Source organism: Hyla sarda, chromosome 2, assembly GCF_029499605.1.
Source record: "Hyla sarda isolate aHylSar1 chromosome 2, aHylSar1.hap1, whole genome shotgun sequence".
Taxonomy (NCBI): domain Eukaryota; kingdom Metazoa; phylum Chordata; class Amphibia; order Anura; family Hylidae; genus Hyla; species Hyla sarda.
The window spans coordinates 221988324-222005471 of NC_079190.1; the positions used below are offsets into that span (position 1 = coordinate 221988324).

Genomic DNA, 17148 nt, shown 5'->3' on the forward strand with positions numbered 1-17148 from the left:
ATCCACCGGCAACGGCTCAACCTCGCTGACTGCTGAGAAGGCGTGGGACAGAAGGACTAGGCAGAGGCAAGGTCAGACGTAGCAGAAGGTCGGGGCAGGCGGCAAGGTTCGTAGTCAATATAGAAAGCAGGAGATCTGGAAACACAGGCTTTGGACAACACTAAACGCTTTCACTGGCACAAGGCAACAAGATCCGGCAAGGGAGTGCAGGGGAAGTGAGGTATTATAGCCAGGGAGCAGGTGGAAGCTAATTAGGCTAATTGGGCCAGGCACCAATCATTGGTGCACTGGCCCTTTAAATCTTAGATAGCTGGCGCGCGCGCGCCCTAAGGAGCGGAGCCGCGAGCGCCAGGACATGACAGCCGGGGGCCGGGACAGGTAAGTGACTTGGGATGCGAATCGCATCCCCGCCGGCAATGTCAGTGCAGCGCTCCCGGTCAGCGGGTCTGACCGGGGCGCTGCAGAGAGCGGAACGCCGCGAGCGCTCCGGGGAGGAGCAGAGACCCGGAGCGCTCGGCGTAACAGTACCCCCCCCCCCTTAGGTCTCCCCCTTTTTTTGTCCGGCAATTGCTTCACATGGGACGAGGACACTGGGAGCGATTGTAGGGTTTCCTCAAAGGCAGGCAGTACAGCAGGAGTGGGAGTGGGGAGGGAGGGCAGAGGGTGAAGCTTGGCACGGGGCAGGGTGTCACCAGGACGGGGGCTATGAGGAGGCACGGCACAGTCCCGATAGGCCTTGGGGAGACCAGGCACAGGAGGAGACACTGAGGCCTGACAGACGGGACTGGGAGCAGGGGTGAGGCATTTCTTGCGGCAAGCAGGGCCCCAATTCTTGATCTCCCCGGTGGTCCAGTCAAGGGTGGGAGAATGATGCTGGAGCCATGGCAGACCGAGGAGGACTTCAGAGGTGCAGTTGGGAAGGACGAACAATTCAATCTTTTCGTGATGGGGTCCAATGCACATTAAGAGGGGTTTTGTGCGGTAACGCACAGTGCAATCCAATTTAACTCCGTTGACCGAGGAAATGTAGAGCGGCTTGACGAGACGGGTCACCGGGATGCAGAACTTATTCACCAAAGAGTCCAGAATAAAATTTCCAGAGGCACCAGAGTCCAAGCAGGCCACGGCTGAGAGGGAGGAGTTGGCAGAAGGAGAAATCCGCACGGGCACCGTGAGACGTGGAGAAGCAGACTTCGTACCAAGAGACGCCACACCCACGTGAGCTGGGTGCGTGCGTGCGTTTCCCAGACGTGGAGGACGAATAGGGCAATCCACCAAGAAATGTTCGGTACTGGCGCAGTACAGACAAAGATTTTCTTCCCTACGGCGAGTCCTCTCTTCCTGGGTCAGGCGAGACCGATCCACTTGCATAGCCTCCTCGGCGGGAGGCACAGGCGTAGATTGCAAAGGATACTGTGGGAGAGGTGCCCAGAGATCTAGGTCTTTTTCCTGGCGGAGCTCCTGGTGTCTCTCAGAAAAACGCATGTCAATGCGGGTGGCCAAATGCATAAGTTCTTGCAGGTTGGCAGGAATCTCTCGTGCGGCCAGCACATCCTTGATGTTACTGGATAGGCCTTTTTTAAAGGTCGCGCAGAGAGCCTCGTTATTCCAAGATAATTCGGAAGCAAGAGTACGAAATTGGATGGCGTACTCGCCTACTGAAGAATTACCCTGGACCAGGTTCAGCAGGGCAGTCTCGGCAGAAGAAGCTCGGGCTGGTTCCTCGAAGACACTACGGACTTCAGCGAAGAAGGACTGGACTGTAGCTGAGGCAGGATCATTGCGGTCCCAGAGCGGTGTGGCCCAAGACAAGGCCTTTCCAGAAAGAAGGCTCACTACGAACGCCACCTTAGACCGTTGTAGGAAATTGGTCCGACAACATCTCCATATGTAGGGAACATTGAGATAAGAATCCACGGCAGAGTCTAGAGTCCCCATCAAATTTGTCCGGCAGGGATAAGCGGAGGCTAGGAGCGGCCACTCGCTGCGGAGGAGGTGCAGGAGCTGGCGGAGGAGATGGTTGCTGCTGTAGCAGTGGCAGAAGTTGCTGTAACGTGGCGGTCAACTGCGACAGCTGCTGTCCTTGTTGGGCGATTTGCTGCGATTGCTGAGCGACCACCGTGGATAGGCCAGCGAGACTTGGCAGCGGGATCCATGGCCGGATCTACTGTCACGATTCGGCTAGCTGGAGGTGGATCCTCTGTGCCAGAGAGGGATTGGCGTGGACCGTGTCGGTGGACCGGTTCTAAGATGCTACTGGTATTCACCAGAGCCCGCCGCAAAGCGGGATGGTCTTGCTGCGGCGGTAGCAACCAGGTCATATCCACCGGCAATGGCTCAACCTCGCTGACTGCTGAGAAGGCGTGGGACAGAAGGACTAGGCAGAGGCAAGGTCAGACGTAGCAGAAGGTCGGGGCAGGCGGCAAGGTTCGTAGTCAATATGGAAAGCAGAAGATCTGGAAACACAGGCTTTGGACAACACTAAACGCTTTCACTGGAACAAGGCAACAAGGTCCGGCAAGGGAGTGCAGGGGAAGTGAGGTATTATAGCCAGGGAGCAGGTGGAAGCTAATTAGGCTAATTGGGCCAGGCACCAATCATTGGTGCACTGGCCCTTTAAATCTTAGAGAGCTGGCGCGCGCGCGCCCTAAGGAGCGGAGCCGCGCGCGCCAGGACATGACAGCCGGGGGCCGGGACAGGTAAGTGACTTAGGATGCGATTCGCGAGCGGGCGCGTCCCGCTATGCGAATCGCATCCCCGCCGGCAATGTCAGTGCAGCGCTCCCGGTCAGCGGGTCTGACCGGGGTGCTGCAGAGAGAGGAACGCCGCGAGCGCTCCGGGGAGGAGCAGGGACCCGGAGCGCTCGGCGTAACAGCTGCTGGCATCATTACCAGACATAATGGCATGATAGGAACGTTTATAAGCCTATTGCTTATGGTTACAGGGGGGTAAAATCTGATGTCAAGTTCCCTTTAAGAAAGATTGTTTATCCACAAGTGATCTTTCAGGAAAGAATATGCTAAGAATGTTCCCAGAATATTTTCAGAAAGCTCAATCATCCTTTGCGCGGTATGATTGATAATGTATATTGAGTCTAAACAACTGTATTGGCCAATATGGCCTGAAATGTGGATGTCTGCATTTGCGAAATGATCATTCATCAGACGATAGCTTGTTTAACAGTTGTTTAACCATCAACCAACTTATACCTAATATGTATGACCACCTTAATTTAAAGAGGTTTTATTTATAGTTGAACTTTATAGAATTATTACCTAATTTAGAATAATTGTAAACTCTGACTAGGTACCTGCTTATTTTTTAAGCCGTATACTTTGTTGAAAGTGACATTTTTCTAGCAAACTAAGCATGTTGTCTATCTCATTGTAAAAGCCATATATGAGGGTGAATAACACAAACAGAATTTATCCTCTGCTCCCAAGTGTGCATCCTCCCTCGGCCCTCCTGAAGCACTGCCTATTTGTGCTTCATCAATTTACACATCCATGATTTGGCTGCAAATAATTGTGGGAATTGAGGGCACCGGTGTTGGAATACTACATTATCCCATTATCAAATGGCAATTGGAATAAAAAAAGATTTTTTAAATAGTGATATAAGGTAAAAAGAAATATGTAGCAGATCACCAATGTTATGTACCAGCATTGTAATACCATGGGGCTTCTTTTTTTTTTTTTTTTGGAGGGGGGGGGGGGGGGGGGTGGGATGATAGGTGCACAATTGTTTTTGCCTTAAATAAACCAGAAGTAGTCAGACATATATTTGAAAACACCCTTATTCAATACTATATTGGCAGGTTATTATTGTTACTGTTATTATTGTTCAATGCCTAAAATATAGAAAGGATGATGCTGTACAGGAATTCATTTATTTGAGATAAATGACATGTTTGATTTGAGATAAATGACATGTTTCTTGCTCTAAATTGCTGCCAAATTGAAAAACAGGCTTCATGTAGTTCTTGGAGTTGGAATTAAAATGTACAGTTGATAAGATCTTTTCATTTTTTTTAAATTTGCAATACATTCTTGGCAGTTATATGAGACAGGAATAACAAAAAGAACTACATTTGGCAGGCATACAGGCTGTAAGCCACCATAGCAGATGGATGGTAGTACATTAAGCCAACAGAACGTATAAATGTATCTCTAATGTGTTTATTGAGGAAAGCGTTCCAAGATTGGGGATGAAGTGACAGTACTCAACAAACTTCTGTTTGCACTAGAATGACAGGAAGATATGCTCACAACATGAGCATGCAATACTGTATGTATGTATATATATATATATATATATATATATATAACAACCTAACAGAAATGTAGTGTTAAAGGGGTACTCCAGTGGTAATTTTTTTTTTAAATCAACTGGTGCCAGAAAGTTAAACATATTTGTAAATGACTTCTATTAAAAAATCTTAATCCTTCCAGTACTTATCAGCTTTTGTATGCTCCACAGAAAGTTGAGTTGTTCTTTTCTGTCTGACCACAGTGCCCTCTGCTGACACCTCTGTCCATGTCAGGAACTGTCCAGAGTGGGAGCACATTCCCATAGCAAACCTATCCAGCTCTGTACAGTTCCTGACATGGACAGAGGTGTCAGCAGAGATCACTGTGTTCAGACAGAAAATAAATTTCAAAAAGAAAAGAACTTCTGGAGCATACAGCAGCTGATAAGTAATGGAAGGGTTAATATTTTTAAATAGAAGTAATTTACAAATCTGTCTAACTTTATGGCACAAGTTGATAAAAAAAAAATTCCAATGGAGTACCCCTTTAAAGAAGCTACTTAATAGTTCAATTCTTTTCATAAAATGTAACATACAACACAGGAATAGATTAACTCCAACTCCTATGGATGCGTTTCGAACGCATGCGCGTTCTTGATCACCACTTGTGGTGGTGATCAAGAACGCGCATGCGTTCGAAACGCGTCCATAGGAGTTGTTTGCTGACCATGTGAAGCTGGATGGTGTGTGCTCTGTATTTTTAAAGAAAAGTTAAATAAAGGATCTACGTTTTAAGGGACTGCTGGACTACCTTTCTTCATTTACTTACAAGTTCTAAGCCTGGCCGGGCTCAAGTCCTTGCAGACCGCGGAGGAGGTGAGCTGAGAGAACTTTATTTCTTATTCAATGTTCGCGATCTGCTCAGAAAGTATTCAGCCATGTAGTTTAAAAAATAGACACATTTATTGAAGAAGATAAAATATACAAGAAACATTTTACATTGGACCTCAAACAGACACAATAGGACCTCACACAACTCTCCCAGTGTCTCCTTCAATGTCCAATACATTCTGCTAAATCTTTTGTTGGAATCGCCATCACCTGCCTTGTTGTATTTTCCTGAATCTCGTTGATAGTCTGAGTTCCCTGCTCTTTCAAAGTTGATTTTAATTAGGGAAAAGTCAAAAGTCGTAGGGAACCAAATATGGATTATAGGGGGGCATGGGAGTCACCTAGGTGATTTGATGTTTCTACAAAAATATGCACTCATTTCATTGACCCCCGAAAGCCTTGTATATCATCTGAATAGTTTCCTCTGTTTGAGCTGAATGCAGAATTTAATGCAGCTTCATTGCTCTGCTCATTTTGAATGTAATGGCCAGGCGGTACACAAGCTCACTAAACAGCATACAGCACCTCCACTGACTAGTACAGTAAAGTCATCATTGTTTAGTAAAACCTTGCTTTTTATGTTAACAATGGTTGAATACGGAAAGACCTTGTATAGTAATACGAATACGGAAAGACCTTATATAGTAATTTATTTTGGTGGTTTAGTTGCCAGTAGTTCATAATCATGTTGTGAGCTGAAGGACTTCTGTATAGCCAATCTAAGAGTCAGAGCAAAATTCTAATCCTTTGATTACAAAGAGGGTTTATTCACACTTCTGACTTTACTGTGACACCACAAACAGATACAATCTATGATCAGAAGGTAGGGGCCTTTTACATAGGTGAACATGCTGGGAGAAACAAATATTGACCTTGGTGATTTGCACTTCTTTACAGAGCCTTCAGAAGGCTACATTAATCATGTGGCTCTTCAAATTCATAATTATTGGCCATACATCCCCTGTTTACAATGGACGAAGTGTGACTGATAATGATTTTACTTTATGAGGGACATTTATCAATGTTTGCTTATGTATTCTTTTTTTTAGTAATTTTTTCCTTACTTTTTTTTTGCTTATGTGCGACGTATTTATCAACTGGTTTCAGCCTGTTGATAATTTTCTTTCACGTGAGCAATTTTTCCTTTTTTACTATGGTAGTAGCTTTTTCTGCTCCATGTTTGAGCTGGAGTAAATTTAGTCAATTTTTAGCGCTGTTGCGACTTTTTTTTGTGCAGTTGCGACTGTCGCAGTTAATAAATACCTGACTACCCGTAGTCCATTTTAAAATTATTACTACATAGTGAATTTTAGGAAAACTTGCTTTTCTCGCTTTCCAGTCAAAATGTCGCACGAAAAATCGTGTAGTCGCAGTTGCGACAATTTGGGACAATTATAGTAAAGAAAACCTGACTAAACCCGTTGATAAATGTCCATATATATGTTTGTATGTTTGTTAACTTATTGCTGGCCCCTTTACATTGGCTGATTTGCCCGATAATTGGCCCATGTAAAAGGGCATTTAAACATAGCAAAAAAAAAGTGGCCAAGCAGCCAAAGAAAGAAAATAGCGGATTAACATCACCTTTAGAGAGTGATTTATCTATAAATTTTTAAGGCCTTAACTGGATAGCTACTGTTACTCTCATTAAAAAAACACTATAAAAGGCTGAAGAGTCAAACCATTTTGCTTCATGAGGCCTCTGTTTTAAGAGATTGTTGGTGGGCAAAAAATAGGTCACTGCTAGCGAGGCTGCATCCTTTCATCAATGACCAGAAACCACAGTTCACTTGGCATTGCCATATGCACATTTGCATTGAATGTACTTTAGTTGTTACTTCTTCTGTTTTGTCACATGAGTAGTGGCAGGAGAAGACATCTGTCTTCAACCTTTAGGAATGTCTGTTATCTAACATAAGGCAAATATTAAGGCCTAGCAATCCAGATGCTTTTTCTCACAACAGTCTAATAGTGCATGCTGTCACATTACTTTGCCTGAGTGAGAAAAGTCTAGGTATTGGCATTTTCTGTATGGCTGTCCCCCTACCATGTAAATAGGACAGAGCCGACACCACAACCGGTACTCAGTTTAATGGAAGAATCTGTTTTGTGTTATGCTACGTATCAATTTTTTCCCACATGCTCTTACTCAATTGCTGGGATGAGATATAATCTGGCAACCTGCTTCTGTCCTGCAGGATCAGGAAGCCTGGGACCCTGAAAATGAAATGACACACAACCCATTTCAATGAGATAAATTGAATATTTACTGTATTAAACTATCTTTCAGCATTAAAGTATTTTTTCCTACATAACCACAAAGATATCATAATGGGATTTATTTTTATGAATATGACAATAGAAGAGAAAAAAACTACAGATGAAGGTGGCCCATACAAATACTAATTGTTATGAATGTTTATTGTTATTAATATGTTGTATTACAGTTCAGTTAGCTGAAAATACCACAGTTTTGCTTTACCAACCAGCCTTATTACCCTAATTTATTAGGAATATAAAAATATATGAATATGTCTTACATATAACTGATGATAACAACTCATCATTAGGGTATTATTTGCATAGTATCAGTTTCACCAATGCATTCCAATAAATCTTGGTGAATTTTAATTATGTAGATCTATCACCCGTGCTTCACGGATAAGTGCATCCATTATTATATATTGTAAAGCTTTTAAAAACTTGAAATTGCCTTATCAATGCTTGTACAAAAAGTGTAGAGAGATTGGGTTTTAGTAAGACAGACCAATTCTTCTGGTATCTTCATATGACAGGAAACTCATCTTGGCATAAAATCATAAATCTTCAAAATTCTATTAGCAAACGTGCTATGTACTTGGCCAGCGTGAGATGAAATAATTAGTCTACAAAGATGGGTAATTATTATAATTTGGCCTATTGCTTCAATTGATGTTGTTTATAGAACATAATTCAGACATATTTCAGAGGGATGTTTGTTTTCACTCTGCTGACATCCAAGTGTGTCTGTCTGAGTGATGTACAGCAAAAGATAACATGGAACCATGTTAGCCAGAAAGATTCATGTGTTATTAAATACTTCTGTGCTGAAAAATACAAAGGAATGATACCTTTATTGGCTGATCAGAAAAAAAAATATTTGCAAGATCTCGGAGCACATCTGGTAAATTAACTTAAAGGGGTACTCCGGTAGAAAACACATTTTTTCAAATCAGCTGGTGCTAAAAAGTTAAATAGATTTGTAAATAACTTCTATTTAAAAATCTTAATCATTCCAGTACATATCAGCTGCTGTATACTACAGAGGAAGTTGTATAGTTATTTTCTGTCTGATCACAGTGCTCTCTGGTGCCACCTCTGTCTGTGTCAAGAACTGTCCAGAGTATGAGCAAATCCCCATAGCAAACCTCTTCTCCTCTGGAAAGTTCCTGATAAGGACAGAGTTGTCAACAGAGAGCACTGTGGTCAGACTGAAAAGAACTATACAGCTTCCTCTGTTGTATACATCAGCTGATTAGTACTGGAAGGATTACAATTTGTAAATAGAAGTAATTTACATATCTGTTGCTGTGGCTACGCCTAGTTCTGGGCTGGTCAGCTGACTTTGTTAGTTCACCTGTGTGTTATCTATATAAACCTGCAGTCTGCTTTCAGACCTTGCCTGTGAAAGAGCTTGCTCAAGTTACTAGCGTTTATTATCTGTCTTCCTGATCTTCCCATGTTTGCGACTTTCTGGCTTGGCTTCCTGACTCTTCTCTGTATTTGTGACTTTGCACCTTTGACAACTCCTGGTATTGACTCGGCTATTGGACATTGACTCATTGTGTGTGTGTGTTAGATATTATTTCTGTTGGTCTGTGTGCTTTATTATTATATCCTGACCTATGTCTATATTGTAAGTTTATTTTGTTGACAGTGACTTCCATTACATATTTAGGGAGGTACTGTCACCGTGGTTGTCGATCTTTTATTCAGGGCGGATTGGCAAGTATGCAGGGAAAGAGGGAGTGGGTGAGATCAGTACTGCACTCCTTCCCTGCCCATACGTGACATTTTCACTGGCCAACATACCTGCATTTGCCTTGCTCCTGCATTATGGAAGCTATGTCTGCTTTGGTAGAGCAAATGCAGGGCTTGACATGACCAATGCACCTCTCACCTCCTACCCTATACACATTTTCGCTTCAATGGCTTCATTGGGGTGCCCCCTGACAAAGCCATTGAAGCGAAAATGCATTTGGGGTAGAAGGTGAGAGGTACCCCATAGGTGCACTGGTCATGTATCGTATTATTGTTTGATCATGTTGTGTGTATGTCCTCTACTACCGTATATACTCGAGTATAAGCCGAGTTTTTCAGCACGATTTTTCGTGCTGAAAACACCCCCCTCGGCTTATACTCGAGTGAACTCTCCGCCATCAGTGGTCTTCAACCTGCGGACCTCCAGAGGTTTCAAAACTACAAGTCCCAGCAAGCCCGGGCAGCCATCGGCTGTCCGGGCTTTCTGGGAGTTGTAGTTTTGAAACCTCTGGAGGTCCGCAGGTTGAAGACCACTGCGGCCTTCGACATCATCCAGCCCCCTCTCACCCCCTTTAGTTCTGTACTCGCCTCCGCTCGGCGCTGGTCCGATGCTGCAGGACTGTCCGGTGGGGAGGTCGTCCGGTGGGATAGTGGTTCCAGGCTGCCATCTTCACCGGGGAGGCCTCTTCTCCGCGCTTCGGGCCCGGCCCCGGAATAGTCACGTTGCCTTGACGACGACGCAGAGGTACGTTCATTACCAACATTCCTCTGCGTCATCGTCAAGGCAACGCCTCTATTCTGGGCCCGAAGCGCGGAGAAGAGGCGCCCCCGGTGAAGATGGCAGCCCGGAACCACAATCCCACCGGACGACCTCCTCACTGGACAGTCCTGCAGCACCGGACCAGCGCCGAGTGGAGGTGAGTACTGAACTAAAGGGGATGAGAGGGGGCTGGATGATGTCGAAGGCCGCAGTGGTCTTCAACCTGCGGACCTCCAGAGGTTTCAAAACTACAACTCCCAGCAAGCCTGGACAGCCGATGGCTGCCCGGGCTTGCTGGGAGTTGTAGTTTTGAAACATCTGGAGGTCTGCAGGTTGAAGACCATGATGATGACATGTGGTGATGATGACAAGGGGATGATGAAGGGGGGGGGATTATGGCAAGGGGATGATGAAGGGGGGGGGTGTGGAATGATGACAGGGGGATGATGAAGGGGGGGGTGGGATGATGACAAGGGGATGATGACAAGGGGATGATGAAGGGGGGGGTGGGGATGATGACAAGGGGATGATGAAGGGGGGTGTGGGATGATGACAAGGGGATGATGAAGGGGGGTGTGGGATGATGACAAGGGGATGATGAAGGGGGGTGTGGGATGATGACAAGGGGATGATGACAGGCGGTGATGATGAAGGGGGGATGATGACAGGGAGATGATGATGAGGGTGTTAATGATGGAGGTCTGGATGATGACGGGGGGGATGATGTATTTAACACCCTCGGCTTATACTCGAGTCAATAACTTTTCCTGGGATTTTGGGGTGAAATTAGGGGGGGCTTATATTCGGGTCGGCTTATACTCGAGTATATACGGTATGTTTCTATGCACTTTAATACCGCAGCCACTACTGTTAGCATATATTCTTGTTGACAGACTTGTATTATCTGCTGTAGAGATAGCATCATTATGCTTGAAGTGATTCTACTCCAGTAATCACTCCTTTAGTGTGATTTACAGTTCTGCCTCTCTTTTGGCATATGTTACATACCTCTCCAGGTACCTAGTTCCATGTTTACAAAAGTCCCCACCCTAAGGACTTTTTTCAGTGCACTCATCACCCTCTCTTCTGCCTGAGTTCCCTGTTGTACCCATACATTATATATGTTTTTTATTGTGGTTTTTAGGTTTGCTATGCCTCAATAAAGTTTGGCAATATTTTTATTCACATTGCTTTTGTATGGTCTCTTGTTTTTGGAGTTGGTACCTTAAAGGACATGTTAGGGACTTATCCCTCACCTGACACCCTTGACCAAGCAATGATGTTAGCTGTGCATTTTGATAGATGTGTGCGAGAATGCAAACAGGAGTGTTCTTCTTCTACCTCTCCTTTCCTGCTTGACTCCTCTCCTGTCTCTCTTCATCAACCTGTGCCTGAGGATGAACCCATGCAGATAGGGTCCATCCGTACCCCAAAGCAGCACAGGAGATTCCGTCAAATCAGTGGATTGTGTTTCTATTGTGGAGAAGACACACATTTCATCAGGTCTTGTGTCAAGCGTCCGCGTCCAAGTAATAATCGTGGAGGCCACTTGCATGCACAGGTATGTCTCGCCTCACAAGCTTCTAAGCCTGGCAGCATTGCTTTGGGTGGCATTAATGTTTCTACAGTACGTTCTGATTTGCCATCTAGGGCTGCTAATAAGCCATTTTGTACCAGTCTCTGGTTGAATCTGTGTCTTGCGATGGCATGGGCAATAAATTTGTTGAGAGGGCTCATATGGATTTGGTGTCAGAAAAATGTAGGGAGGATTTAGAGGATGTTTCTGAGGACACCAATGAGTGGTGTGATATAGCTGACGAGGATACAGATGAAGATATTGATGGTCCATCTGTATCCAAGTCTGTACCTCTGTACTTCCAGATTGTTAAGGGTACAGTGGCCCCTCTTAAAGGGGGGGGGGGGGTACTGTAAGAACCAGAAGTGTTAAACTTCCCTGAGAGTGTTTGTTGATCCGGTTGCTGTGGCTACACCTAGCTCTGGTCTGGTCAGCTGACCGTGTCAGTTCACCTGTGTGTTGCCTATATAAACCTGCAGTCTGCTTTCAGGCCTTGCCTGTGAAAGAGCTTGCTCAAGTTACTAGCATTTATTATTAAATGATCATTCGGTGTTTGTGACTTTCTGACTCTTCTCTGTATTTGGGACTTGGCACCTTTGACAACTCCTGGTGGACATTGACTCATTGGCCCTCATTTACTATTGCAAGCCCGACAAGTCTGCGCCAGATTTTGCACCAGAATTTGCGCCAGGATTGAAAAAACTCCGACTAACTCTCCATTTTGCTAAGAAAACCCAAAAAAGGGTGTGGCTGACGGGGAAGGGGGCGTGGTCTCCGAAACGGGGCGTGTTCCCGACATTTTCACAAAAACCCAACATATTTACTAAGGTTTCCACATAAAATGTGGTGGATTTCAGCTGAGAAAAACCTTACAAATCAAAGCATGTGTAAAAAAAAGCAAAGTATAGGGAAAGTGGAAAATGCAGGGAAACCTTAGTAAATACAGTGGAAAATTAATTGTAGGGAATTAAAACCCACAAAGAAACCTGCACTCCACTCTTAGTAAATAAGGGCCCTTGTGTGTGTTAGATATTATTTCTGTTAGTCTGTGTACTCCCTTACTGTGTCCTGACCTGTGCCTATATTGTAAGCTTATTTTGTTGACAGTGACTTTCATCACATATTTAGCGAGGGACTGTCACCGTGGTTGTCGATCCGCTATATAGGGCGAGATGAGTACTGCACTCCTTTCTTGCCCATATGTGACAATACATTCTTTTTTTTTACACTAGTATTTAAAGGGGTTATCAAGATATATACAATTTTTTATATTTTGCTGGGGCCGCTGTGCAAATAAAAAAATTACTCACTGGGTACCCAGCTTTTTCTGCTATGACATCATTCAGTCCCCTGCTCATTGCTCTGTTTCCGAATTCAGAACAGCTGTACATGTATCAACTATCAACAAAAAAACTATTTCTTAGTCAATAGAAACTTTTTTGGAGTACTTTTATGAAGTGCACAGCTCATCATATGCATGGCTTTATTTGTCAAATAGAAAACCATGTTCACTTACTTTTCAACTAATAATGATATAGGTGTTGTGTATAGGGAAAACATTTGAAGTCTTATCTGCAATACTCAAAGGCATAACTAGTTGTGCATCCGAGCCCTGCTTCCTGTGTAGGACCAAAAGCCCCTCTGCCATCACTGAGATTTGCACTTACCATCTGCAGCCTGCTGACCCATGTAAAAGATTCTGTATACTTTAGCCTTTGATTGATTAATTGGCGACTGCCAAGCCAACTAAACAGTCTCAGAATGCAGGGTTGTTGTCTTGCTCAAGGGCACTTCCATCAGAGATGACCATGCTGGTACCGTAACTTGTATGATCACCTAAGCAGCTGGCACTTCCTGCACTGAGAGGAAAGATAGGCAAAGGTACCACAAGTAAAGGGTGTCTGTGGGAAAAGGTGTAATGTAAAATTATATATATAAAATCTATACAAGACTGTTCATGTCCACGATGCTCACTAGGGGCAAATGATCGTTGGGGTTCCTTGCTGTCCAGGTATTTTTGCATGGCAGACATTGTGGTTGTTCCTTCAGTTTAGGGACAGACTATTGTGTCTTTTTATAATTATATAAAAGTTTATATTCATTGTTTTGTTGCATTAGCACTTTCTCTTCATTTGTGTACCTCTGCTGTACCCGGTTTACAACGCAGTAGTCGACATTGTCCACCTGATCATATACAGTTCCTACCTTCTGTGACCATCCAGTTGTTTTCTGTGGTGGTAATTTATTTTGTAGGTATATGTATTAAGAAAGAATCATGTTTTTTCACATTTTTTAATCAGTTCTTTTTTTTGTAGTAATAGTTAATGTTTTGAACATGATTGTGTAACTTCTTCATTGGATTGCATTTGCCTTAAATAATTTGTTGGTGGCAAGACTATTCATATGTATGATCAATTTTTTCTTCTTTATAGGGTTTTCAAATGTCACTGATTTGGCTCGAAAACTCTGTGCCATAATAGATTCATTTGGAAAGTTATATAATGCAGATTTGATGGGATTTGTGTCATCTGTAAATGGTAGGTATTGTAAAGTATACCAAATAAAGTTGCAGTTTGTTATACGGTTTGTTTTTCCTCTTTATTGATTTTTTATAATGATTTCATTTTTACCCTCTGCTCATCTATTTTAAGAAAAAAGTGTTGCCTTATCAGTGGCAGAGCTCAACTGTCTCCTTAATGAGGCCAGCCAGACGCTCAGATATCTGTGTAAAGGCCACATGGAGCACCAAGGTAATTGATACTTTACATATAGTATTTTTTGTTCTAACATGCAGTTATCTACCTTGAGTTTCTGTAATCCTGAAAAAAAAAAAAAAGGTCTTAAAGGTGTATGATGTTAAAAATGTATATATCTTAAATAGTTTTAGTAGTGAATATATTATAGATTATTAATATGTTATTAGATTCATTTAAATTATACTTCTGTTGAGGTATGTGTTTCTACTGGTGTTTGGTAGATTTATAATGAAGGTTTGTGCTTATATACATTAGTCTATTTGAACAAGCAGCAGAGCTGCAGAAGTCATTGGGGAAGGGTCAGAGGTGGCCAGGGAACAACATTTAATCTATATTATTATCAACAGGGGATTGTGTTTGTGGCTCAAATTGTGTGTGCTGAACTCACTAATAAAAAGCAGACAAAAACTCAGCCCAAACTGGCAGCTTGTTCACCCACAGTAAACCCAATATACTGGGTTATAGTGCAGGTGAACATCTTTAAAAGAAGAGGTTAATCCCATTTATTGGTAAAGAACTTACTGAGGTATGTCCATTTATATATTTCTTTCTATTGCACACATCTGCGCATTGGAGGCGGGGAGCTGGCTTGCCGAGCTCCCCTGCCTCCTCAGTATTTCCGCCCCCCCATGATGAATATGCAAATGTTTTCCAGAGTGAGCACTATGCTTTCTGAGAGGAGCACAAGTGTCACTGCCTTCCAGGTGTAGTGAAGCAGCAGAGCACTCCCCCCCCCCCCCAGCAGGCTCTTATGCCCTAGTGACATGAGTGTGAAGACATTTGCATATTCAGCAAGGGGGTGGCCGGGCAGAGAATATTGATGAGGCAGGGGAGCTCAGCGAGTCGGCTTCCCGCCTCCATTGCACAGAGCAGAGTTGTACAATAGGAACAAAGATATAAACGCAGATAACTCTGCAAGCCCCGTGCAATGCTCCTGCCTTCCTGTCTTTTTACCACCTAATGTTGAATTTCGCTTCAGTCTTTATGGAATAAAGCATCTTTAATCCAGTCTTGTATGATGAGTGCTCCATACATTTCTTTCTTATATGCTGCCCCTTTTAAAATTGGGCCACCAACAAAACAGCTGATTTTGCTTAGACAAATAACTGCAAATCAGACATAAACTCTGTATACCAATACTATAGACATTGGGTCCTATAAAAGTACGGCTGTTTTCAGAAACCAACTGTCCATTGTAGCCCATAGTGGGAGTACCAAGCAGGGCCTCCCACCATGCTGTCTATAAGCCTTTATTGTGTTGTCATTGTGAGAAAACTGCTTAAAGGGGTATTACAGGAAAACAACTTTTTTATATATATATCAACAAGCAGAGGTGTCAGCAGAGAGCACTGTTGTCAGAAAGAAAAAAAACAACTTAACTTCAGCAGTTGATAACTACTGGAAGGATTAAGATTTTTTAATAGAAGTAATTTACAAATCTGTTTAAGTTTCCGGAGCCAGTTGATATATATATATATATATATATATATATATATATATATATATATATATATAAAAGTTTTTTTCTGGAATACCCCTTTAAGGAAAATAAAAAGACACTCTCTAATAGGCTGTTACATGTATATACTTTAAAAAAATGTCTCCTCTTTTTAAATTAATGTAACAGTAATAACTTTTCTGCAAAAACATAATATTGATATTTAACTGTATTTTGGCTTCATTCAGTGGAGGAATAAGCTGCAGTTCCAGGTTTGGTGTCGATACATGAATGGGCTTAGGCGTAAACCCAGATAGGGATGCACAACTGTGCCTGGAAAAATTTGCTGAGGCTGATGTACTTCAGAGAGGTCTATAGCCCCCATTATTCTTCTGACCAGTGTGGCATTTGGGGAGGGGGACTAATTAATAATGTCACTTTAATTCTGATTTCTTAGCTTTCATGGCTAGAAGAAGAAAGCTTATGCTGTATGACTAACAGGTCTCATAGAGACAATTGAAAGCAAATGATACATGTGGAGGATATTTCATTTTTATATCATAGAAACAACTATTGTTCTACAGCAGGATGATTTACTGGTATAATCCTATATCACTGTAATATATACACTAGAAAAGAAATCCCAGCTCAATTTCTAGCTGTTTGATGTAAACATAAATTGGTGACTTGTTTATATATCATTGCACATTTCCTAGAGACTGAAGCATTAAGCATATTATATGACATATATTTATATTCTGCTTTGACCATTGACTTTGTTCTTGATGAAGCGGAGGTATATCTCGGCAGATGACACATTGCTACATAACTTCATGCTTGGATGAATAATTCTTTGCCTCCAATGACTCACAAAACACTTTTCCTTATAGCTAAACACAATTTCTTGTTTATAGTGATGTATTGGTGTCTGTTGTCTAAGCAAGAAGAAAGCTAAATAGTCATAAATCAGGGTCTGCAATTAGATATATCTCTCCACATATCACCCAGAGTAGATAAAGATTCATCTAATATCTAATAATCACAACATTCTTCTGAAAATTTGTTTCGTAAGCTGAATAGTATTGGTGTGGAATGTGCTTTGGGATCATCATGATCAGTAGCATAAAAGAGCACTGTACCTTTATTATATCATACATTTAAATTGTTTCAAGTTGTATTGATAACAGTTTTATCTACATTAATGTAAGGTAAGTGTCATGCAAAGGCGCATTTAATTTTTAGGCTATGGTCCCACAGAGGGGGAAACTGATGTCTCAAATGCCAATCATTAATTAAAGGGGTACTCTGGTGGAAAACTTTTTTTCTTAAATGAACTGGTGCCAGTAAGTTAAACAGATTTGTAAATTACTTCTTTTAAAAAATCTTAATTCTTTTAGTACATTTTAGCAGCTGTATGCTACAGAGGAAATTATTTACTTTTTGAATTTCTTTTTTGTC

General features: G+C 42.5%; 1 protein-coding gene across 2 annotated transcripts in view; it reads left to right on the plus strand.

Annotated features, from left to right (window-relative positions):
* Positions 1-17148, plus strand: part of LOC130355786 (uncharacterized) — a 477167-nt gene that overhangs the window by 128958 nt on the left and 331061 nt on the right. For both annotated transcript variants that reach the window (XM_056556452.1, XM_056556451.1), the window contains 2 exons: positions 13929-14033; positions 14148-14246. In XM_056556452.1, the coding sequence (XP_056412427.1) occupies positions 13929-14033; positions 14148-14246 (204 nt within the window). The remainder of the gene's footprint in view (positions 1-13928; positions 14034-14147; positions 14247-17148) is intronic.